General features: G+C 30.8%; 1 protein-coding gene across 2 annotated transcripts in view; it reads left to right on the forward strand.

Moving 5' to 3' along the window:
- The window catches only part of DACH1 (dachshund family transcription factor 1), a 383,562-nt gene that overhangs the window by 258,363 nt on the left and 97,895 nt on the right, over positions 1-27,304 (forward strand). The window contains exons 4-7 of one of the 2 annotated variants that reach the window (XM_036228905.1): positions 3,496-3,651; positions 4,105-4,277; positions 17,674-17,809; positions 21,184-21,318. In XM_036228905.1, the coding sequence (XP_036084798.1) occupies positions 3,496-3,651; positions 4,105-4,277; positions 17,674-17,809; positions 21,184-21,318 (600 nt within the window). The remainder of the gene's footprint in view (positions 1-3,495; positions 3,652-4,104; positions 4,278-17,673; positions 17,810-21,183; positions 21,319-27,304) is intronic. The other variant, XM_016133395.2, reaches the window with a different exon arrangement.

Raw genomic sequence — 27,304 nt, forward strand, 5'->3', positions numbered from 1 at the left:
TTATAGTAAAATATATTTTAATGTTAGTGTGGAGAGAATGTAAGGGGAGAGAATCTCCCGTGCCTAGTCCTTACAAATTTGAATTTCAGTTAAATTAAATCTTATGATCACTTTTCTTGTCCCTGAGAAATAAACACCTTTTACCCAAGAGAAAAACTAAGCATATACAATATATATGTATATGTACATTTGTATGTAAGTTCCAAATATTCAAATATGTTATTATTAATAAATTCTTAATATTGGTATTGGACAGGATAAATAAATTTTTTCAGATTATATGGATCCATAATTAATAGTTTTTCTAAAGAGACAAATTTGGCAATCAGCTTTAGTTTCAATTTTCTCTCTTTCATTCATATACCCCCCTGCATTTGGCTGCTGTGAGACTGTACATTTGTTAATTTTGCACCACCAAAATTATGCCTCAGCATTAGTATCTGCCCTTCATGGTCCTTCTGATTACACTATTTAATTTCACCTTTTATCATCTGGCTCTGTGTCCTGCAGTAAGCTGAATGTCTAGCCTAAGATTGTTCCAGTGCATCTCACAATCTGCGTGTAGGACTAGGTACAGGACACTCTCTCTCCCTTTAATGCCCACCCCCAACATTAAAATATAATTATAGATTCTAAATAATCAAAGAGTTGCATGCACTATTAGATTCCTTTTATAAGCTCTTGACCATTCCTTTTGGCTCAAAACCATTGTATATCTTTATCATATTTAATGAGTTTTTGTACGCATGGTTCAACACCCTATCATTGTATATGCTTTCTGAGGATACTAAGGTTCTACCAACTATGTCTTTTTATTGCACCATAAAGTCAAAGCAACAGTCCGATCCTACAAGAAGTGAAGAGGAGAAATGAATCAGTCATGTTCTGTTTTTTTCTGACTTCCCTTACCAAATATTAAGAATTTTCTTATACGTTGAATCTTCTGTTTCTTGCAAGTTTTTATGTGGTCATAATAGTGAACCTTAATTTTAAAAGTATATATGCCTGTCTGTATGTTTGTATGTAAGCATAGAATATATATACTGGTTTATATCACTAAATATATTGGTTTAAACTAAAGCACTTGAAATTAATAACTATGAGCATGTCTTGTTCTGAAGTGGCCTATTTTCAATTCTTATTTATTCATGCTAATAGGGCAGAAGGATGTGATAAATAATGCAAAAATCACTTACTGCTGACTTGGTTATATATTGTATATTTTTCATCAGACTTAGTTTCTTAATTGTTTGCTCTATTTATTACCCAAATGAGCTAACATCATGAGTATTTAACAAATGATGATTGGCGGAGATGGCTAGGAGCATTTTTTGTAGTGGGAAAATTCAATCTAGTGTTATAAACTTGCTATGGATAATTCACATATGGATGATTGATATTTACCCTTACACAAGGGGCTGATATCCTATGATGCAAAAGAGATGTGAAAATAGATAGTATTTTGTCTATAATATATTTTCGGAATAAGTTCAACAGAATTTTAGCTTAATATTTTACATCTTGATAATGTGGATAAATAGAATTATAGTGCTCCTCTATTGATGAGTGAAGTTGAAGTATATTTGAAAACACAAGTGTTCTTATTTACTAACTGCCTATCAGGATTCAAATAAAATAAGTTAATTCAAATGAACAGAAAAATAAAAGTAGTTAATAGGTATAAATAGAACTCAAGCTAAATCTAGAATAATAAATATAAATATTATTCTCTACTCCATACGATAGTTTGTTATCCTCAAATAGGCAAACCACTATGAAAATGTAATCCTTGCATTATTTGTATATTTTTAATGAAAAATAACATATAGAGAAAATTACCTATTAATTATAAATTTTCAATGCGGATCCCATATTCATATAACATTTATTTCAAAGTGTTATTTCTGCATCCAAATAGTGATTATGCCTCAATTCTTATTTTAATCGATTACATAAAAAGTAAATTTGGAATGAAAACATTTGCATATACTTGGATTAAGGCAATATAAAGTAGAGATGTTTAAAATGTTTAGTCACTGAAATATCTCTTGACATAATAATTTGAAAATTTTATGTATTTATAGTTTTTGCATGTTTGACCAGGACCTTGGTATAAGTATCAAAAAAGTCATGATCAGGGAACTAATGTATATAAATTTTTGAATATGAAAGTGAACATTTATATCACAATAAAGGAGCAAGCTGGGGCAATATCCTTTTTTTGTGAGTCATTTCTATATGAAGCTATAAACTTTTTTTTTTTAGCCAAAAGCTGTCATGGTTTCTTATAAAATAATAAAGATAAGAAAGATATCCATTTTAATTGATTCTTTTCATTGTTTAATAAAACCGTTTTGTTTGATTGCTAAGGAATTTGAATCGAGTTTTCATTACCCACTTCTGAACAATTTACTCTAAGATCCAGACAGTATTGAGCTAATGAGTTTGAATTTATATTGAACCTTAACTGTCTTCATGAAGTAAATGGGAAAAAATCATGGCAGTAACTAAGTATTCTTCATTAAAAACTATGTCATAGAGATTTTACAATGAGGCTTTTAATAGAGCTAAAGCATTTATATTGGAGTTTTACCAACTTTGCTGTTTCTAAGCATATGATATGAGAATCTGGTTTCTTTTTATTTTTGTTAAGAAAGGAAATCTCATAAGCTGACAAGGATATTACAGAAATTTTCTTTCAAGTGGGTAGTTTAGATATTCGACAGATTCAGTTAAGCAATAAATTAGTGTTAAAATAATTTAATCTGGGGACATGTCTAAATTGAAATGATTTATAAACATCTTCCAAGGAGTTTCCTGTTAAAGAATTTCAAGATCTGTTTAAATCTAAGGCATTGAAAAGGCAAGTCCTCAAATGTACTGTTTTGACTGAATAATATTACCAACAATCATGAACTTGTTTCTCTGTAGCTGAAAACAAGTAATGCATTTATTGACTCACGCACATTTAATTTATTGCTTTGACATTATCTTTTATAAATTGATCTTTGCGTCTCTCTACTATGTCTAACCAAGTTGGGCTTTAAATTATTCCATGGTTGGAGTTTGCTGTGGAATTAAGTGAGGAACTTTAATTCCAAATGGTAACTATAACACTACAACAAGGACATGTTTGCATTCTAAAACTATAACTATCAATGTACTTCAGTTCCAAGAAATAATTAATTCTCTAGGTATATGATAGAACCCATTTTATATTAAGTTGGTTAGTCAAAAGGGATTAGCGTCTGCAAATAGGCTAATTGTTGTAGAAATGTTTTCTTTTTCCCCTCTAAACTTGATAACTTATCTAAGAAATAGAAAAACAAAAAGAAAATAAGATTTAGGGGAAATTTACTTACTTGAGCTTATTTCCCAAGAAATCACTTAGCCAATCTCCAAATGTAATATGCTTTTTAAAGCCTCATATCTAATTAGTCATTAGAATATTTGGAATAATATTGCATCCAAATAATTTATATTCATTCCCCACAGGCAGCAGTGATGGTTCTTGGGATAAGGAAACACTGTACCCTTCCCCACCCCAGGGACTGCAGGCTTCTGTTACCCACCCCCGCATGCCTGGAGCACATAGCCTTCCAGTTAGAAATCCTCTCCACCATCTTCAGCAGAGCCACCTTCTGCCAAATGGTATGATGGCATTTTTTTTAGCACGAAAAATGATAGTTGCAAAGAAAAAAAAACCTGTCTAATTATCAGATAGTAAAATATAAGACATCATAAAGAGACGTACTACATTAGATAACTAATCATGATGAGATAAATAAAACCCTAGTATTTTAAACAAGAATTAGACTGCTCAGAAGAATGCTATAGCAGAGAATTGACCATTTGCATTAAACACATGAAGAGTGGTGATGTGATAAAACCTGGCACCAAGCTAGGTAGTTGTAAGCCTAATTCCCCTGAGTGGTGAGCGAGTATTGTTGCATACAAATATTTCTCCTTTGACTGTCATTATTAGGGCATCTTTGCTTCAATTTTCAATGATTTATATTCTTAACCATTTTAATAAATGAGATAGACCACGTATCACAGTTTTATTTGACCACAGCAATGATGATATATGTGTATTTTTTATAGGACTGGAACTTCCTTTTATGATGATGCCCCACCCTCTAATTCCTGTCAGCCTACCTCCAGCATCTGTCACCATGGCAATGAGCCAGATGAACCATCTCAGCACCATTGCAAATATGGCGGCGGCAGCACAAGTTCAGAGTCCCCCATCCAGAGTTGAGACATCTGTTATTAAGGTAATTGTTTTCTCACATGATTGTTTTGGCTCATGCCAAACTTCATCTTAGGCCACCATCTCTTAATTCATTTTTCTTATTCTACAAGTAATTCTAGCTCCAAAAAGCTAAGTGATATTAAATAGATTATGAGAAAAATTACTTGTAGTAATTAAAACCAGTAATACAATATTTAGTCAGTCTAGGCTAATTTCAAGTTCTCTATTGTATCTATTAAGAAAGAGATTAACATAGGAAATTAAATTATATATTTCAAATTTCACATATGTGTTTTTATGTATAATTTTGTGCATACATGTGTGCCTGCATGGATGTATATGTGTGTGTATGTGATATTATGAATCTTAAAGTGTGGAAAATAGTTCCTGATTTGTTTTCAGAAAACCAGAGGGTTAACTTCTGGTTTTGCCACTTACTAGCTATGTTGCCTTGACATGTAACTCAATTTTTCTGATTCTAGTCTATATCTAAAAAATGCATAAAACAGTGTAGTTGTAAAAACTAAACAAAATAATAAAATTTAAAGTCTCTATAAATTCAAAAATACACTGTAAGTGGAAGATAACATTATCGTTATGCAAACATCACGTGTGAATATACACATCTCTTTCTTTCTCTCTCTCTTTGTATGTTTATGCCCCTAAATGTGTGTGTGCACTTTTTCACTTGTATTATTTTATAATATGTACTTAGATCAAAGAACTTTAAACATATTTCCAGTATATATATTAATTTTTAAACTAAGTAAAAGGTACCTCATGCTGCAGTATTCTATTTGACATAATCATTACCTCTCTTTTTTCTGAGTATAACACACTTGAATTTAGGGGAGCTTGTCTTACATAAAAATCTCTGCTACAACTCTCATTCATTGCTGGTAGGACTACAAAGTGGTACAGCTCTTTTAATAGACAGTTTTGTGTTTTCTTACAAAACTAAACATACTCTTACCACGTGATTGCATAATATTTACCCAGCTCCTTGTTATTTCCCCAAATGAGCTGAAAACTTATGTCTACATAGAAGCTTGTATAGAGATATTTATTGCAGCTTTTTTCTTAATTGCCAAAACTTGGAAGTAAACTAGATATCCTTTTGTAGGTGAATAGATTAAAAAATTGTGGTATATCCATATATTATAACTTTGTTAAATTGGCATTTGTTAAGTGGAACACAGGGTGCCTGCTAGTGAGCCACAGTTCAACAACAGATAAGTGAAATAGAAATAGAGAAGTTTATTACTCACAAGTCCTGGAGGAAGTACCCAACATGTCTGGAAAGACCACATGGGGAGGTGAAGGCAGAATGCAGGAAAAGAAGACGAGGCAAGATCTGGGGCAAATACTTTTATTACGGTTCATGGATGGAGTACTTCAGGGTCCCTTGGCTAAAAATGGGTTGATCAATTCAAATCAAAAGAGCAAGATTTTGGTAAGCCCCGCAAGGTCTTGCCTAAAAAGAAACTGTTGACCACAGAGGCCATTGAGAAAGTCCTATCAGGGACTTACATTTGCTTGTGACTCTGTGGCTGCTATCTAGGGCATGCACTAGCACGAGTGGGTTAGTGCCAGTGTAAGGTCCCTACAGGCCACTTGGCCAAACAAAATAAATGCATAGGCAACAATACCATAGAGTAGCTTAGCTAAACTCTGAACACCATAAAATGGAATATTATTCAGAACCAAAAAGAAATGAGCTATCAAGCCATGAATAGACATGGAGGAAACACAGATGTATGCTGCTAAGTTAAAGAAGCCAGTCTGAAAAGGCTACACACTGTATAATTCCAAGTGTACGACACTCTCAAAAAGGCAAAACTATGGCGACACTAAAAAGAGGAGTATATGCCAGAGAGTAGGGGTGGGAAGGGAATCAGCAGAGCACAGGGGATTTTTAGCAGAGTGAGAATGTTCTGTATGATACTATTGATGATGGATATACATCATTATATTTGTAAAAGGTTCTATTACTATTTATATAGAATGTTGAATAATATGCAAATAACAATTTTTTATAATAATAGTTGCTCTATAAACAGAGGTGTATACTGGTCCCTCATATCATTCTCTGAAGTATCCTAACCAGAGGAAAAATAACAAAAAATATCACAAACCGCTCAGATCAACTTTAAAATCCTTACCAGAGAAAATGCCAATGAATGCTACATTGTCATCAGCCAAGAAGTGGGAAGAGAATCTTTAAAAATTCTACTTCATTCTGAGTGACTTTTAGAGGGTCCCTTTGTTCCAAATGATTTGTTAATCGAGGTATCATTGTGTAATTCCATTTATGATCATTTTTGGTAATAGTTATTTCTGAGAATTCAACATTCTCATCACCTTACTCATTGATATTACCTTAAGAAAAGATTTTGGCTGAAGAGAAAAAACCTGTGTTTCCATCATTGTACTTGGTGACTACTTTTTATAAAAATTAAAAGAAAATAAATTTAGTCATGGAATGTGAATATTCTTATTTTAAAATGTTTAATAATAATTACTATAGAGTATTATCTTCATAGTATTAATTACATAATTTCCTCTTTTAAAAATGAGAACTTTTTTGATAATTTTTCATTTAGATATTTAGATTCATAGGTAAAATAAAACTATGGTAGAAGAGCAGTTTTAGTAGTTTAAAATCATAGTGAGCGACAGTTATGAACTGTAATTTGGACATGAGCTGGTGGCTTACATATCCCTGGATTCATAAGACTCCAATTACATTAGGAAGCTTGATTTATTTTATTTTATTTAAATATACATATATTTTTAAAGTTGTTTGTGCTATATCTAATGTTAATTAGAATACTTAGTGAAATGTCCTTTAAAATTTTTTGGAGGAAGCAGTTGAGTTTCCTCTGGAAAGTATCTTTAGAAAACAATCTGGATTATTGGAAAATCAACAACATTCTTGTGATTTCTTAAATTAAGGAATGTAGAAGAGGGAGATAGGGAGAAGGAAGGAATTATGCAAAAAAGGAATAAAAAAATGTGTTTTGAAATGTGTGCCAACACCTCCTAAGTTATAGTGATAGCTCACTTCCTAGTCTCTTGGAGCAAATATTTTCAGAAATATGGCTACAAATAAATTAAAGGTAATTTTGGACTTTTGAATGTGGTTGTGGTGTAAATGGTGATAGTATCTAAATAGGAAACAATGGCTTGAATCAAGAATGATTAGAGAAAGTAAAAGCTAATAGTTAAAATTGTCAACATCAAAATGAAATTCAGTTGGCCATTGTGGAAACTCTAAAAACTTGTTTGTCCCTTTCCTTTGACACTTGTCATTGTCTATATAGTTTCAAATTTGCTGCTGACAGGTAATGAGTATAGAGAGTAAACATGTCTCAAGAAATGCATGAGACAATTCTAATAATTTTTGTATATATTTATAGTATTTTTTTAAAACCTGAGAAAAATCAAAGGTATTAAGGTCGAGGAATAGGTTCTTTATGGAATTCCAAATATCAAGGAAAAAAGTTAATAAATCAACCTGTCTAAATTTATGTATAGTAGACTTTATATCCTAGTAGTATTTAGTAAACTCATATGATATATATTAGTTAAAATTAGAGAAGTTTTTATTTTCTCCAAAGAAAGTGGTTGACTCTTACGTTATATTAAATAGCATGGGATCCATATGGGTAATTAGAATAATGCCTGCAAGTTTGTTGCCTGAAAACATTTGAAATGTGAAAGCCAATTAAAATGAAATAGTAAATACCAAAGATTTATCCCAATTTTAAGGAATGAGAAAATAATAAGAGAAATAACATTTGAAGGAAAAATCAAAGTTTGAGGGATCTTCCAAGTGCTAGACTGTACCATTTACATATTTTGAGAGTAATGACAAGAATTAAAATTAAAACTCAAAATGAGAATGGCAATAAGAATTTGTGGGATAGAGGAGAAGCAAAACCATAGCTCACAGAGTTATACATTTTAAAATAATTTCTATCTGTTTCTATGAGGTAAAGGAGCTCCAATGATTTTCTCATAAACCCTTTAATGGAACGTACACACCAGTACAAGCAGCGGAGCTGGATCAGAAAGCTGCCATCTGTGGGCAAAATCCACCCTGTTGGCAACTTTCATGTGGACCATGAATTAAGGATGGTTTTATGTTTTTAGATGGTTGGGGAAAAAAATAAAAAGAAGAATAATCTTTCATAACACATGAAAATTCTATGAAATTCAAATTTTAGTGTCCATAAGTAAAAATTTTTGGGACTCAGTCACACTTTTTAATTTACATAATTTCTATGGATTCTTTTATGTACAAAAACAGAGTTGAATAATATATTTACTAGTTGGATCTTTGCAGAAAAATTTGCTGATCCCTGCATTAGAGCTCCAATAACTCAAACTCATGTAAATCTTAGGTTGTAGATAATATAGGCAGCTTAAATTAAACTCTCAAACATTGTAAAAGCCATAAGATTTGGTGTTAAAAAGAAAGAAATTAAAAGCATTGAGCAAAAGAAAATTGTAGAGGCGAAGACTTTACCCCTATGAAAATGTTATTTGCTTGAAATGTAAGCCTTCACGATGGAGTTTGCCAAAGTATTAAACTGAGACTTTCTCTGATTGATTTTCTTGGACTACTGGAAATATTTTAGTAAGAAAACTTTGAGAAGGAAATGGGCATATACTGTTTAGACAATAATAATTCTAATGTAAATTCCTAATAGCCAGCTGTATATTAGAATATGTTAAATTATTATAAAATCTGCATTAGTCTCTTATGTATCAGTGAGAACCATATATATTTACGGCTTAACATTCATAGAACATAAAGAAACAGACTTGGGTGTTAGCTATTATATAATCCAGATTTCCTTATGGTGGAAAAGTAATTCCAGCATTTTCCCTACCCGTTTTTATATATCCAAGCTTTTGTAGAAAGCCTATTCTATTTTCAGCAAATATAAGAGTGAAGAAGGTATGCATTAATCAAGTTAAAAATTTCATCTTTATAGTTTCTAACTTTATTATATTTTCTTGGAGGAAAAATGTTTCTTAATCCTTCTGTGTTCCAGCCATCTAAATATATGTTGTCTGTCATGTTTCTTTCTTCCAGGTTAAATATTCTCATTTCTTCTGACCATTCCTCATCCAACTACTTGGTTGACCTCTTTTTTGTTTGTTTGTTTTTAAATTCCCTTCTTCCCCAACTCTGCCCATATAATATTCTAGAAGTGAATTAGCCAGTGAGGAGACTCTGGAACTAACATAAACCTTAGTTCGGAGAATAGCTTATTAATGTAGTTATAGTACGAAAGACTGTTTTGTTAGTTGAATTTCATACCTTTGTGACATGAAATTCTACTAAGCCAATTCTTTATCTTTTACTTGTATTAAGAATTTGCATTATCCCTACTGTTTATTTTCAAGTCCATTGAATAAGACTCTTTGGATACCTTTGATTTTAACACTCTAAACTATCATATTAGCTATTTATACCATCTTTGTATCATTTCCGAATTGTAAAAGGATGTGTTACTCATATTGCTTTAAATCACTGAGGAAAATAAACAGAATAAATCAAGAGATCAATTCTTCCTGTCATTAGAGAATTCCTAATAGGCTAAAATGTTCTACTAATTGATTCTCTTTGGGTATCATTCATCAAGTAACCCTAAATTCTCCTGAATGAATCAATAACTTTCTCACTTTTTATTTAATAAATTTCCAATGATATCATAAAGACTTTTAAAAAAGGTTGTTGCTGCAAAAAAAATTGAAAAGAAGGCAGTATATATTTCAGGGGTTTAAAACATGGATTCTGGAGGAAGATCCTTGGGTTTATAATCCAGCTCTACTACCACCTGGTCATTTGACCTTAAATAAGTTACTTAATGCTTGTTTTTATTTCCTTTTCTGTACAATGTGGTTAATAACAGGACTACCTCATCAGATTGTCATAATGATTAAATTCGTTTTTACAAATTCATTGGAAGGCTTTGTATCTCCATCTTATCACTAGTTTTATTTTTCTCCCCAAATTAATATAAAACTTATTTAAAAATAAGTTCTAAAATCTTATAAGAAATCCATGTCAAGTTTTTAAAATATAGTCATAGTTATATAGAAAGACCTTTCTTTCCTTTTCTCACTCTCTCTCTCCTTCCTTCTCATTCCCTTGTTTATCCCTTTTGACCTAACAAAAATGTTGTAATCTGCTGTGGGGAAGGTTTGTAGTTCAGTAGTACACAAAAAAGATTTTTAAATGCTTCCCCCCACCCCCCAGATTTCATTTTTCTTCAGAGATAATATAGAATAATTTTTTGAGAAATTTTGTAATATTTAAATTATTTTACATTATTTAATAAACACTTTCCCTCTCATGTCACATTATTGAGTTTTCTAAGAACAAGGAATGTGATTTAAATTTACAAATTTTCTCTACTGACCTGGTGTGTGTGTGTGTGTGTGTATGTGTGAGAGAGAGAGAGAGAGAGAGAGTGTGTGTACGCATGTGTGTGTGCACATGCTTGAAAGAGAGAAAGAGAGGGACACTTTATGATGCTTTCATTTAAAGAATTAAATCTTGAAAAAAAATTTAAAAGTACAAAGAATAAATTTTTCATTCTGCAATATGTTCCTTCAAAGCAGGTTCTTAAAATACTATATTGGTAAATAGGACTTTACATGCATAAAGTTCAAAATGTTTAAAGATTAAAAAAAACTAGAATGAGTGGGACCTGATTTTTAAAGTAGGTTAAAATATTAGAGCAATGTCATATGCCTCATTTTTGTTTTTAGAAACAGAATAGTTTATATTTGGGAAACCATAAGTAACTCTAGATGTCTGCATTACATTTAGGCATAATTTTTTTTTCATGAAAAAGATTTCGTATCATTTTTACTTGGATTTAGAAGGAATTTCATATTAAGAATATCACTAAATGGTAAGTCCTAATGAAGTGATGAGTCTGGCCTATCATCGTCAGTGGTGGCTGACATCATAAGCAGACATTATGAGCTTCTGATAGAAGTATGCAACACTATCTATGAAGTAGTCTTGTCTCTAAATCAACTTGAATCAAGCATTCAGTTCTAAGTATGCAGGAGATTCAAGGGGAGGGGATTAGAGACCAATTACACTCATCAAGGAACTGCATATGAGCAGTTCATAGAGCTGATGGCCTCTGAGAATATATACAGTGCCTTAACTAGACAAAAAGTTGGCTTTAAACATTTGCCATGCTCAGAGTGAGTGACGCCAATTAATGGCAGCACTGATCAAGTCAGAACTTTTTTCTTTCTCCCTGCTTTCCTTTCTGTACTCTCTCTTCCTTGAGTGTGGTAAAGGAAGATGTTGTATTTATTATTATATAAAGATGAATTATAATTTCTGAGTTGACTGTATTTAACTGCCTAACTGTACAACTACATATTAACAAATATTAATCTGAAAAGTTATGATGCTACCTGAACGTTTATACAGATGTGGAAAAAATATAATCCCCTACCACCGTCGAAAAAGTTTGAAGAGATAGTAGGAGAATAAAATTAAATTGTTTATGATTACACTTACAGGTTCTACCAGTTTTACATTTAGCAAAATTGGATATTTCTTGAGTACCACCATCAAAACAAATAAAAAGAGCTATGTAAATACTCTTGAAGCCTCAATTTAACACTCTTGAGTCATGGAGTTTTTATGGTGGCATACTGATTCTCTACCAGTCACAAGTATATTAGCATCGTTTTACTATGTTTTCCAAAAGTCATTTTTAATAATTTACTGAATCCAGAATCCCAATTTTACTATTTATATTTTCTCAGAACAAGGGAATTTTGATGTCAAGTTTATGATATATGCTCTATGGGGGAAGGATTTCTGTCAGTTTTGTTTACTTCTACATAACCAGAGCCTAGGATACTGGCACATGTTAGGTGTTCAGTAAATATTCTTTGAGTGAATTAATTTAAGTCTGAATCATCTTAAAGCTCAGGAGTTTAGGTTATACAAAGTGCTAGTCGGCTTCAATTTTGTAAGTTAAAAGTTATATCATGATAACAACATTAGAAATATCTTCTCCCCACTTCTCTAACATATTCAGTGAGGAAATATATATCTGATAAACAGATGAAAATGAAAATAATTAAAAGTGAGGAACATAAAGTAAAGCTAAATGAAAAAAACATTTAGAGAAATGAGTTGTGATTATTTAGATTTACTTTAAGAAAATATTTTAAGTTGATAAAATATAATGCATTTTGCACTAGAGAGGAGGCAATTGAGACAATGCAATTTTTTAAATCACATATATAATATAAACATTTTACATTTTTTTTATTTTAGAATATATCATTTTGAATTCCACTTTTGATTCTGAATTATCTTAGAGACTAAAACTTCTTGTTCTATCCAGAGACAATAACTGTAGCTTTTCCTTTATTGTTATTCTGTTACCGTTTATTAGTATGACTTTGAGTATTCTTCTTAAATTTTAATTTATTATTGTGGCTAGTTTTATAAAGATGCAACATTGCAAAAGATTGTGTTTTATTGATTGGTGGATTTATGATGCAGGACTATAAAGCAGTGTGTTGAAGTATTAAATTAAATATTCTTCCTCTTTGTCCTACTTCAGCCCATCTTGGAGGTTAAAGGGTATTGCACAAATGAAATGAGAAATCCAGTTTACATAGTTTTCCTATAGACATCGAACTGCTTCTTTCTTATTATGTCTGAATAAAACTCATTATCTATTTTGTTTCAATAATAATTATGAGATTCTCTCCTATGCAATTCTTTACTGTCTCCATTATTCTCCATCTTATAGCGAATTCTGGAAAGGCAAGCATATAAATATGATAAAAGAATTAAGCTGTTGAAATAAATTAATTTATTGTGTAACAATGTATTCAAATTTTACTTGCTCAATGGATTTTACTTTAATGAAATTCTTCAAAGAACAATAAATCATGTTCCAAAGATTGAAATTATACATTAAGTGAAATGACTGAATATGTTGCATCTCAATTTATAGAAAGTTTCAATTGAATACTTAAGCTTTTAAATCATAAAAATTTACATAAATTAAAATTTTTTCTTTAAATAAATGTATTAAGTATTGTCCTTGTATCCTTTGTTCTTAGACAAAAAATATAAGGTAAAAATAAGTTAAAACTAAATTAAATACTACAATTTAACCTATATTTTCTAACTCTTAACTTATGCTTTTAAAATGTATTTTACATTAAGATTTTCCACTAGTTTATTTTAGACTTATTTTATTACGTGATCTTTAGAGCATTTTGAATGTGTAAACATTTAAGTGAGTAAAACATGAATGAAAAGAACTATCAGTAATCTTTGACATTTAAATATATTGACTATTGAAATAACTTTTATACTCATGTGAAAAAAGAAACAAATAATTGTTTTTAATAGTGTAACCATTGTTGCTAGAGTTTTTTTGCATTAAATATTTAAGAGTTTTATGATTTAAATACTCAGGAAAAAATCAGTTTCTGATGTTTTCCATTAGCACTGCTGCAAAATCTATTATGACAGGAAGCTAAGACTTGCAAAATGATTGTAGATGGATTGATTTATGTCAAGAATGTACTTTATCTCTGTTCAGCTAAACATGTGCCACAGCAAATATGATAACTTACATAATTATTAAGAAGAATATTAAAATGTATTGATGAATAACATTGATGTGAGTGGCCTTTTGAAGACAATGGAATTATTAATTTAGAAAAATTTATTTATATAAAAATATGGCAATGTTCTTTCTTAAATACATACTATGTGTTTCTGTAAAATCCAAGTGTTAAGTTAGATGTGTTTAGATTTAGCTTTCGAGTTAAGACAAACTCGTGTGCCATTTTATCACAATCTCAAGAAGTCAAGGTTAGACTTTTTTATAGAGTATCTCTGGTCCTGTACCGTTAGCTATAGCATAGCTTATTAATATGTTTTTACAGACTATAAAGGAGTTCCACTATACAGTTTTATAAATCCACTCTCTATAATAAATTCACAGATACTCCAAAAGGGATTAAATCCAACCTTTGAATTCTATGTATAAACCAAAGACTGTTCTTTGATTTGTTATTGCAAAGACTTGGTCGGAGCCTTTATTTGCCATTTTTTTTTTTTTTGATTAACAAATTGTGAAGTGTTTACACAATTGAATATATTCAACAGTTAAAAAGATTAAGCTAATAGTATATACAACAACATGGATGAGTCTCAAAAACATTTTGTTGTATATAAGAAGCCAGATACAAAAATTATGTACTCTCTGATTTCATTTTTTGTGAAATTCCAGAACCAGAAAGACTACTCTAAAGGATAGAATTCAGAAAGTGATTACTTATGGAGTTGGGAGGAATTGACTGAAAAGGAGCATGAGAAGTCTTTCTGAGATTATGGAAACATTATAGATATTGAGGAAACTCATTAAACTGAACACATAGTAAATGTATAGTTTGAAGCTGCTTCATAGTTTAGAGTAAGGGTTAATGTTAAGGAAAAAAGTTTATGATCCCAGGCACTTTTACATTACAATTACAGTATAGAAAGTAACTTTTGGCATCCAGATGTAGATTCTGTATTCTTTTTAAACCACATATGTTCGTTTCTTAGAAATTTAGGTTATTTTCATTTATTTATTTATTTATTTTTGCCGTATGAACTAAAAAATTTAGGCCATTTACAATCGTAACTTGTTTGAATTATTTAGTTTGGAAAATTAACTATTAATGTGTTCATTTTTTTCATGTTATTTGATACATAGGTTTGAAATATTTTAATCTGCAAATTGCATGATTGGAGACCATCTATCTTTAGTATCATTTAGTATAACAAATGTAGGATGTCTAAAACTTCCCCGAATAAGATATGCGTAAATGTTAATATTTAAGGTGTGTGTGTGTGTGTGTGTGTGTGTGTGTGTGTGTGTTTCCCTCTTTTCCTCTTTCCCTCATTCCTGCCTCGCCTCTCTCTCTTACTCATTCACTTGAAGTCTTTCAGATGCAGCCAATGTGACTTAGGTAGGAAAATATGTTGTGTGATGCTTACATTTACCTACGTAACAGATAATTTTGCTATTGCAGAAAATAGAGCACTTAATTCTTCACCTCTTATCAATTGAGGTAAAGGGTTTGTGTTATAGTATAATATTGATAATACATCTCTTCTTTGGGAAGTTTTAATTGTCCTTTGGAAATGCCAGTCCACACATTTTAGACCAGTCCAAAAGTTTCTAAATTTCAAGAAGTTATTTTTACAACAGAATTCTGACATGCATTGCAACTTTTGAGAGTAGAATTTTGTTGACATTTTTAAATATCTTTTTTCCTGTTTTTCAGTTACAATATTGTTTGATCTTATAAATCTTTTGTCATGAAGTTTCTTATGGAATTATTAGTTCTTCCATAGAATATATAATGAGAAATCATTTTATACTCAAATTTTGGAAGCAGGATTGGTCTTTTTTTTTTTTTTTAGTTATTTTTATTTATTTGTCATGCTCCTTAAAAATTAAGCCACAGCGTATCTGTTTAAGAAGTTTATTGACAATTTTCAGGACTGAAAAATTAAAAGGATATGAAACAAGTGGTGTTTAATCTTAGATGCACGTTAAAATCACCTGGAGATCATTAAAAAAATACTGACGCCTGGGCCCCACAATAGACCCAGTGTACATGGCATTGCTCTAACAAAGTACCACAAACTGGATGGTTTAAAACAGCAGACATGTGCACTCTCACATTCCTAGAGTCTAGAAATCAAGATATCAGCAGCATTATGTGCCTTCTGAGAGTCTAGGTGGAATCCGTCCTTGCCTCTCCAGAGCTTCTGGTGGTGTTCTGCAATCTTTGACATTCCTTGGCTTGCAGCTGCATGACTCCAATCTCTGCCTCCATCTCCATATGACATTTTCCCCTCCAATCTTCTTTACAATGACTTCTTGTAAGGATACCAGTCATGTTGGATTAAGAGTCCATTCTACTTAAGTATGACATAATTTTAACTAAATATATCTGCAAAAAACTCTATTTCCAAATGAAGTCACTTTCATAAGTATTGGGGGTTAGGACTCCAGTCTTTTATGAGGATATAGTTCAATCCAAAACATTCAGTAAGCCAGAATCTCTGAGAGTAAAGCCCAAACATAGACATGTTCAAAAACTTTCCAGGCGATTCTAATACAAAGCAGGAGTGTGAACCAACACCGGGTTAATGGAACCTCTGAGACCAAGGACATGTATTACTCTCATTCTCACTGATAGTACAAAGCCTTGAACTTAGTCTTTGTTTTTCATATTATATTAGTCATTCACATTTTGAAAACAGCCTCCTCTAGAACAATTATATTTTATAACAATTTTCTTTTAAATTTTTAAAAGTCTTTTTTAATATTTGCATCTTTGTACTCTAATAAGTAATGACTTATTTGTTTCCTTTGTATCATGTAGCAGTTTATTTCTACTCAAATTTTTATTAATTATTGACAAGAGTTCTTCAATGCCTATGTCATTGATATCTGAAGGTATAAATATCTTTTTGGTCAAAAAATAAAATGTTAACAAATGAGTATTTTATTTCTTAATCCATAACTCCATTTGTAATAACTCAATGGAGACATTATACGATATAACTACATATTAGTCTAATGGAAAAGGTGCAGGGCTTGTGGGGGGGAGACATAGAGTGGAACCTGAGTGTTAACATAGGACAGTATCAGGAAACGTGATACCAAGTTTCCCTGGGACACGACTGACGCATAGTTCATGAATTTCCCTTACTATACCAGTGTGGTTGAATTGGAGCTACGAGTAGTAGGTAGTCTGAAAATTATTAGAATCTAAGAAAATTACTCCAATGTTAAATAATTGATGTCTACGATGCTTTAAAATGTGGCCATCCATGTGTGTCCAGAGCAGTGCCATGATGAAATAGCTGTTAACAGCTCCTCTGATATTATTATTATGGTCTGTCATGTTGATAATCTCTGTGCTAAATGATCCTTAGACATTTGCTGAAGCAATAGAATATATTTAAAGATTTCTTTAAATTGATGATTGCCTAGAATTAAAGCCTGCTTTGTTCTATTAATTCTTTGTTGTCTAATAGGTTCTGAACTGGTCATCTTCTTTGGCCTTTCTTTTTATCAAAAGAGGCGACTGGCATTTACCATTACTACGGTGATGCTTACCTATAAAATCAGTTTTTTTCCTAGTCTTTCTCTGCTTTGTCTTTGCTCAAGATAAGAGATGTCTTTTAATACAGCTGAATGTTGACAAAAAAAAAATATGTTTATTATCTTCATACTTTTATAGTATTAAGTAAAAACAGCATTTCTTAAATAAAAATTCAATATATTTACTTCTTTTCTTCCCCCCCTCTTCCCGTGGTGGTATAGGAGCGTGTGCCCGACAGCCCTTCGCCTGCCCCCTCTCTCGAGGAAGGCCGAAGGCCCGGCAGTCACCCATCGTCACATCGCAGCAGCAGTGTGTCCAGCTCCCCAGCACGGACTGAGAGCTCTTCTGACAGAATCCGTAGGTCTCATACTTTTACTTGTCACTGTTTTCAACTTTATTAGGTGCAGCTGGCTTTTCTAATCAAAATACCCTCATTCCAAGTAGATCTCAGATGTATCGTGTTCTGAAGCTCTGTAGCAATAGCCATCTCTCAAAATTATGTTTCCCGGTTTGCAATATCATGAGGTATGGTACTACATTAACAGGTTCTGATAGAAGCTCCTTCGCCTTGACGCCACACATAAAGCTTTGAGCTATGAAACAGAGAAAGTAAGTAACCTAGATTAGTTTCTGAAGTAAACACCTCCGACTGTCAAGTATCTAGTGTCTAAGTGTGCTGCTTATGGATTATTCATGTTTATCCCTTCAATCCAATTCCTGCCTTTTTTTTTTAGAAATTAGCTAATTTTTAAAATCCACCCTTATGTTGAGAAAGATATCTACAAAGAAGAATAAGAAAAATAGATTTTAAAACAATTAAGTTTTAAAAAATATTTCTTAGTCATTCAAATGATCAATAAATTAGAGTTTGAACTTGGTTAAATTAGAGAATTTGAATTAGCAATAGTCAATAATGCATATTATTGTCATATACTATTATTATTCAATTCTAAAAAGTAGGGCTATATATTATTTCATGATCACATTTTTATATGTTTAATCTTGATCTCTATGTCCAAGAAAATGAAAAGTAAAGTTAAACTGCCATTCAATTAATGGGTTATTTTTCAGCCCATACAAGAATTCGATATTGTTTTTTCAATCAAATGAATATATTAACAGTGACTCTTTTGGTTGTAAAGCCAATATTTATTGTATTCTTTCCAGGATTTAGTTATTTCTTTCTAAAATAATACTTATTTTAAACTTCATCTAATTACACAAAATTTATTGTTTTTTTTTTTTGTTCATTGAGAACATTTTCATAATACAAAAAACATTTCCTAGAAAGTATCTTTGTAAGTTATAAAGGATAATTTCATGAAGCAGAAATCCTCAGTATGGGTACTATTGAGGTGGATAACTTAAAAATTAGGTTGAATTATATGTAATAAAATTATCTTTAAAATTATATAGTTCAATGTAATTCCAAATATGAACGCCTGATTTGGCCTGTCTACAACATATTTCCCTAATTCTGTAAGAGATTATTTTAACTGGTTATTAATAAAAATGGGTATATCAGTCGATAATCATTCCCAAACCAATGCTATTTCTGGAGCTGGTAAACTCCAACTCCCACTACTTCAAACTATTTTTCAAAGAAAATATTTTCTGTATGATTTTGTGGTATGCTGACACTAGTATCAGAGGCTTAATGTTGAATATTTTATTTCTAATACTTTTATAAAATATTGTCATTGGAAAGATGCTGTCCTAGAAAAATAAAAAAAATATGTTTTATACAACTTAAATAGAAATATGGGCTAATAGGAAAAGATTTGAAAGAGTTTCATTACACATTTATGTTTTTTAAGTTAATCATTATGTTCTCATTTGTTTTTGATAAAAACAGAAGATAAAGTTTTACATGCATGATCTACGATAATTGTTCAAATGGAAATAAATAAATAGACTCACACACATGTGTACAGACATCTATATATACAGGCACACATATATGTACATATATGCATACAAGCGCATATATATGCATTTATGTTAACATACTATAGAATAATTTTAGACAGACATAAAAATTTCAAAAATAATGTAGAGAAATCTTGCATACCGTCACCCAGATTTACACAATCAACTAGTCTCCCTGAAAGATACCCTGATTAGAAACATAGTGCACCTTAGTGTCCTTATTATAGCATCATACTTCTTTACCTCAAATACTTCAGTGTTTATTTTCTATAAACAAGGAATTTTTCTTATAAAACTCAGAACAATGACCAAAATCAGGAAATTAAGATTATTATAGTTCTAGTCGCTAAACTATAAACCCTATTTAAATCTCTGACTTTCCCACTAATAGTTTTTTCCCTCACTAATATTTTTAAGAATAAGAGATTTCCGACCCCCCCCCCCGCCCCCACCCCTACCTTCTAGTCCAAAAACTAATCCAGGATCACATATTATAATTATCTGTCATATTCCCTTAGTTTCGTTAATTTGGAACAGTTTCTCAGTCTTTCCGCTTTTCAATACTTTTACATTTTTGAAACATGCAGACCATTAATTTTGTAGAATACCCCTCAGTTTAGAATTTTTTGATGTTTCCTCATGATTTGACTTAATTTATGCATTTTTGGCATGGGTCATACAGACATGTTAGAGCGTCCTCAGTGCATCATTTCAGATATGATATTTCTTTAGTATTTGTGATGACTATCACTTGGTTAAGGTAGTAACTACCAGATTTCTCTACTGTAAGCTTTCTTTTGTTTACCCTTTCAATATAATAAGTACCTTGTGAGGAGATATCTTAAGACTGTAAATATTATGTTCTTCATCAAAATGTTATGGTCTTCATCAAAAGTAGTGAATTCATTACTTTTAGAATTAGCCATCGAAGATTCTTCCCTGAAACCATTATTACTATGGTGATTTCTAAAAGGTAATTTCTAACATAATGTTATGATATTTTAAAAATCTCTATTTTCCAGAGAAATTACGGTTTTATGGAATGATCCTTTTCCCAAATTTTTCCAAGAATTTCAAGAATTTCATGACAAATTTATTAAGGAATTTATTGATGGATTGTGAAAACCATATGGGTGTTTAATCATCTACTTTATCATTTTAATAGTGACAGGTTACTCTTAATAGTTCAAGAAAGTAATTATTGTTTTTAATCACTCAGCCAGTTGATAGATATTAGTTGGGCTCTTTTGTTTTTAATTTGAGTTCAAATCCAATTTTTAAAAAAGTACTTTAATATTTATGAAACCTTGTGTTTGACTAGAATATAGATATTATAACAGTTATTTCAGTGTTGGAATCTCCATTTGCCGTCTCAAACCACCAGAATTAATTTATTTTGTTTTAACTTCATAGTGTTAAAGAGCATTCTAATGCTAAGACTGTAGTTTTTCAGAGTTAAAGAAGGTTATATAGTAGGGAGAGAATGTGAAGCGCCAGATAGAAGCTTGATTACTTCATTGGTAGTGGTCAGAGTGGTATAGCTGTTCATTAGTAGTCCAGACATTTTTTTAAAATTTTATTTTATGTGAAATTAAAATAAAATAAAATGGTTTTATTTTGAGTATTTTTCTGTTTATCCTCAAGAATGATTGTGGTTATCAATTCTTATGGAGTCCTTAGAGATACATAATAGTTTTGAATTTAGGCCATTACATTTTATTTTATTTAGAGTCCAAAACTCTAAATAATTTATTCAAACATTGTGTGTTATGCTGTTTTTTCTTTTGTTTTGGGCCTGGCAGCTGTTCATCAGAATGGGTTGTCCATGAACCAGATGCTGATGGGTTTATCACCCAACGTACTCCCTGGGCCCAAAGAGGGAGATTTGGCTGGTCATGACATGGGACATGAATCGAAAAGGATGCATGTTGAAAAAGGTAATATATGATTATGTGGACTTGTTTATCCTGCACAACATATGAACTAGATTTTAATCACAGAATGAGGTATATTTTTAGATCACATAAAAAGATAGCATACAAACATTTAAAAAACCTACAGTATTAAGTAAATATTAAGCCTACTCAACAAAAAAGAAGTATGAATGAAGACCTCCCGCTTTCTCTTATACAACAGGTAGGTGATAATTTATTTTCCAGTACATTAAAAAAAGAGAATTGTTTGTTTCATTATCTTGGGGTTCCTAAAGGTCTACCGTTGGTCTTATTGCATTAAGAGTTAATGGTCATTTTACTTAAAATGATAGGGCAACAATAATATACAAAGGGTTAATGTGATATTTTCAGATTCAAAGACACCTGGTCCAATCAGGAAACAGAATTGAATCTTATCAGTCAGTGTATTAGTACTTGTTTCAAAAGTACATGTAATGAATGACAAAGCCCAGACTGTGCAAAGCTGCAAATGTTTTCTATGTATATTTCATTTTTTTTTAATCAGTGTAACACTAACAGGCAAAAATTTTTATTTTCTTGCTTTATTTCATGAAGCTCTTCCATGAAGAAACTGAAATATTTTAGTATGTGTATTGGAAATTTATGAACTGTGAATATAGGAGCCTCTCCAAATCTTTTTTATCTTAACATTTTAAAATGTTATGAATATAGACTATGTACTTTGACCATCTTTTTTGATGTGAAGATCAAATCATCGGTGTTATGAAAATGGTTATTTCTTTGGAAAACATAATAAATCAATAATTAATTTAATGTAAAAAAGGAAAATAAACACAATTGGACATTTAAATAATTAATCAGAAAACATTGATTAGAGAAAGCTAAGTTAAGTTGGGGTAATTCTTCCCCCCCCAAAAGACTATTCACAAAAAGTAAAAATGCTTACAGTGTGAAAACAGCTCTACTGAGCCCTTAAGGAGAAGGAATACAAAATTTCTACAAACTTGATTATCTGCATTATGAAATATCAATGAGAAAATGATAATATTTTCAGGTGCTAATGTGTCAAAACCTAGGCATAACTAAGAACCTCATTAAGGTACTTTTTTAAGTATTTATTTTGAAATTTGATATCAGGTATCATTACTAAGCTAGGTGACCTATGCGTAGTACACCAGTGGGCCAAATGGTCTCTAAATGTCTAGTTCTAAATTTACCATAGGTTCTTCTTTGACAATGAATAAAAATATTATATATATTATGCCTTATGTGTATTTTGACATAATACATTTCATATTTAATCAAAAACCTATTTGAGGAAATATGAAAATTGACAAGTAAAAAACATAAAGTTTCATGGAAGATTTAAGCAATAATAAAATATAAGAATTTATTGTTTGGGTTAAGCAGCATTTCTCCACCAGGGTTCTTCAAAGAATAAAGCCCTAAAGAAAATGACTTCTCAATTTTCCCATGGATGCCACATAGCTAGTTTCATGCGAAATGCATAGAAGTTCATTTATAATATACAGTTACTGTCAGGCTGTTAGCACTTGATTCCCTTGCAGGACACTGGTGGAGAAGGGCTGACGAGACATACAACAGCCCAGAGCTGGTAGTGAGGAGAATACCACTAAAGGCATGAGCAGTAACATGACTGAAATAGCGGATCTCACTGGAAATTTTGGTCGAGAGCTTTCCACAACCTGGTGTTTCAAGTTGAGTTGACCTATAATTTTCATAACAATTTTTATGAGTCATCAGTTGTATCTATTTTCTATTTGTTATTATATATTCTTTGTTGTTATGATTTTGCCACCATGGAGCCTTTCTTGAACTACCATTCTAGATTGATCTAGGAACTCCACTCCCTGTGTGCCTGCCCCCCAAAATTCATTACAACATTTGCCTTATTATTTGGAAGTTATTTCTTCATTTCTCTGCTTCTGGTTCTAGACTGAAAATTTCTTGGAATCATCTGTGTATTACATTTGCTTTAAGCAGACTAGATAATCTATAGAGCTGGGCCAACTTACTAGAGGATTCTAAGAGACAGTGAAGGAAAGTTAGAACAACTGTAAATCTTACACTCTTTTAAGGATTAATAGAAAGGCAAAGGTGGAAATGTCTAACCCTTAGAATGTACATTTCTAAGAAACATTAGAATGTTCTGACCATGAATATACACAAAACCTTTCTATATCACTAACAGTACTTTTTATCACATCGAAGTTTTTAAATTGGTTTTATTATCAGAATAAAGACCATGATAATATCCCTACAGTTTTCTAATATTTTAATGTATATTTATGAAGAAAAATAAGTTTTTATTCCAATATTCTCACTAGGAATATAAAACTACCACTAAACTCATCTTATGATTTCAAATGTAGTTATGTAATCATAGAAATTATAATAGATATTGATACCATTATAGTAGGTGTTCTGTTATATGTTGCTTTTTCTCTTGTTTGCGCTCTCATCTATTTTTCAGCATACTGAATTAATAATAAATATTCATAGGCTTTCTAGATTGATAGTGTCTACTAAATTAAAAATTGTTTTCTTTCATAAGTACATTTATCATGTGCCTTGTACTACCCTGTAACTTTCTTATGACTTTTAATCTATATTAAAACAAGTGACTTCATTTAGAGACATTTGTAAAGAAATTAATTATATGTTTGTGTCATTTTAGGCTTAGACTTCTTATATGTAATATACTGCCTACCACTTTAAATCATTCAAAAGATAATAATTTTAAAGAAAACATCGATGTTAAAAATAGATACCAAAGTTAATTTGTATGTTGAGAATCACTGTGGTCTAAAATCTTAAACATCAGTAACTTTTAAACATTTGTAAATATTCTTAATATTAAAAAGCTATCGACTTGACTCTATTAGATAGAATATTTAAGGCATCATAGCTGAAGGACCAGTGGTTTTACCGGCATGAGAATTCAGAAGTACTAAGTGCTGAGAAAATTCACTCCTTACTTTTTAAAATGAAAACACTCTAACGGGTTTTAGAAACTAGAGAGAGTTTAATTAAAGTACATTCAAAATATAAATATAAAAAAATGAGTTAATATATTAAGAAGTATAGATATATTAATATTGTTTCAGTCATCCTCCGTGTAAAAAAAAAATGCTTTTAATACTATGAACTTTAACTATAATTTGGAATTTGTCAAAAATATGTGCTGGGGAAAACTGTGATACAATTCATAGCAAGCAACAAAAACAATTTTCTATCTTCTAACTTTTCTGAAGAAATACTAAGTTTTCTAGAGCTTTCTGGATTAAAAAAAAAAAAAAGTGTCCGGTCTTTTCCCTCAGTCTAAATTTAGTGGAATAGGCAGTAATAACTGACATTTGAATTATAAAAATAGGCCGACTTTCTATGCTGCACGTCTCCAGCCCCCACTTATTTGTTCACTGATGATGATCTATGATGTCACTCTCTCGTGTATAAGTTGTTTCTCCATTTTTCTTAAATTGCTGCTATTTTTAACAGTTTTGATCATGTTTTATATCTTGCATTTGGTATCATATATACATATTTTATTGTTATTATTGAATTTATCTAATTTTTGTCTACCAGATTAAATACATGATACAGTTAAGCCTATAGTATCAGCTTTTTCAATTATAGATAACTTAAGCATTTATAGTGAAACTAATCACTGAATACCTATTTTATATTAGTTATTTCAGTCTTGGACTAAGTTTACCAAAATGATGTAATCAGTAAATATTTACTGAATACCAGATATGTGAAATAAACTTTATTAAATGCAAATTCTACTTCTTCTACCTTTTGCTATGATTGTAAAGATTATGTTTTCTTAATATCTACTCTAATTTTCCCTATAGTTGAGGCTTTTGTCTTTATTTTTTTTTCATAAAATATATAAAAACTTTCATTGGTGACTACTGCAAAACTCTTTCACTGATGACCCTTGCCATTTTAGAAGCAGGAATAATTTAATTGAAGAATCAGGAAATATAGGGGATTTACTGCAAGCCATGAAGCATTTCTTTTGTTATATATTCTTTATTTTAAATATTTTTCTATTTTATAATTATAGTTGACATATAACATTATATTAATTTAGGAGTACAGCAATTAGACATTTATATACCTTAGGAAGTGATCATCCTAATAATCTTTTGTGACATATTCTACTTGGTGTTCAGTGCTCAAGATTTCCAATGATTAACATACTTGTGTAAAATGTTTTCATTTTGGTACCTGAATTTGAAGGCAGAGCACTAAGGGTAGTAAAGCAGTTAGCAAACTGGCCATACTGGGATTTTTTCTCTTGCTGTTTATTCTTATCATCCAACCTGTTGACTGTTTTCTTAGAAAACTCTTTTATAAATTACTGTGCTATTGTTTTTCTCAAGGTTTTGAAAATTTTTCCAAAATATATTTCTTTTTGCACATATCTCATTGTTCAAAAATTTTAATTTTACTCGAAATTAGGATTGTGTTCAAATGACTTTTTTTAAAAGAAAAAATTCTAGATGGACATTACACGAATTAATTAATAGTAAATATTCTATACAAAAATATAAATTTGAATTTTATAGTATCTCACATGTAGATATGCATAGAGTGAAAACCTCTTAATACATTTTTATATTTTGATAATGTTAACACATTATGTAGGGCCATGAGTCTTTTCATTTTAAAATTCTCCAACATGTAACTCCTCCTTCATCTTTATTCCTTAGATGTATTTTCTCTTGGCATATCTCAAAATCTCTTATAAAATATTCTTCTTAAATACCTACTCATGTGACTTGCTCTTCAGTTTTCAAGCCTGAGAAATAAAGGTGTCAAAATTAATGCAGATGCATTTAATTCTGAGATTCTTAACACTAGACAGTAAATTTCTCTGAATCCCAGAGCTCTTTCTTAAGTAGATGTCAGATTTCACCTGCAAAGCCACAGCTCAGGTGAAACTTTCTTAAGGCACTGGTTTAATTATTTTATTGATTATATTTCAAGAAACAGAGCTTGCAGTAATAGTAATACTTAAATGGAAACTTAAAAAAATTCTTATGATATTCCCATGATATACCTGTAATGATGGTCAGTTGGTATAAAATATGGGTTTTGGGGTTTTTTTCCCCCCATGCACTTTGCTAACTGTCCTGTCACACAAAACTGTCACATTTTTCAAACATCCTCTGTCCTTTTTCAGATGATTTAGTTTCTTTCCTTACCTGAGGTATATATGCCTCCTTATCCATTAGTACTAAGCCCAAAATTCTCCTGGTCCAAAGTTTTGTCTTATCATATTTATATATCTAGCACAGAGTTTGGTGTTAGTGGTTATAATAAATTTATTTTCAGAATTAAATAAGATAATATATGTCTGAAGTACTTACCTCATATAAATATTCCATGAAATGATTAGGACTATCAAATTAGCTAATGGTATGTGGCTTGATTTTACAGATGGGGAAATGTACATGCTGTGAACTCTGAATTAAAAAATTATTTGCTTATAATTCATATCAGTTATCATGATAAATGCTATTTATCCCAAACAGGAAAATTGACACCATGATATTTTTGAGAATATTTTGATTCTCTATGACAATATTATAATATGCACAATTTGGGAAGAAAAAAAAAATCCTAAAGAAACTATATCAGTCAGTCATTTTCTATATTAGTGATTGTGAAAATAGTTGCCAAAATAAAATTTTATAATATTAAAGTCTTAATTACTTCAATACAATTTTATTGACCTTAAGTTTATTCAATAAATGTATTGAAGAGAAACAAATATGTTTCATTTTATAAAACATATGAGGTATTGGGTGTTAGAAATGGAAGGGGTACAGTAGAAATGGGTCTAAAATCAAACAAAGTCTTCTCTGATGAGCAAGAATTCTATCTTTGCAGCACACATAAAATAAACTACTGTTTTATCCAGAGTAAGATTTACCTTTTACAGGAATTTATTATTACCAAATCGAAATGAGTA

This window comes from Rousettus aegyptiacus, unplaced genomic scaffold (assembly GCF_014176215.1).
Source record: "Rousettus aegyptiacus isolate mRouAeg1 unplaced genomic scaffold, mRouAeg1.p scaffold_m13_p_11, whole genome shotgun sequence".
Lineage (NCBI taxonomy): Eukaryota > Metazoa > Chordata > Mammalia > Chiroptera > Pteropodidae > Rousettus > Rousettus aegyptiacus.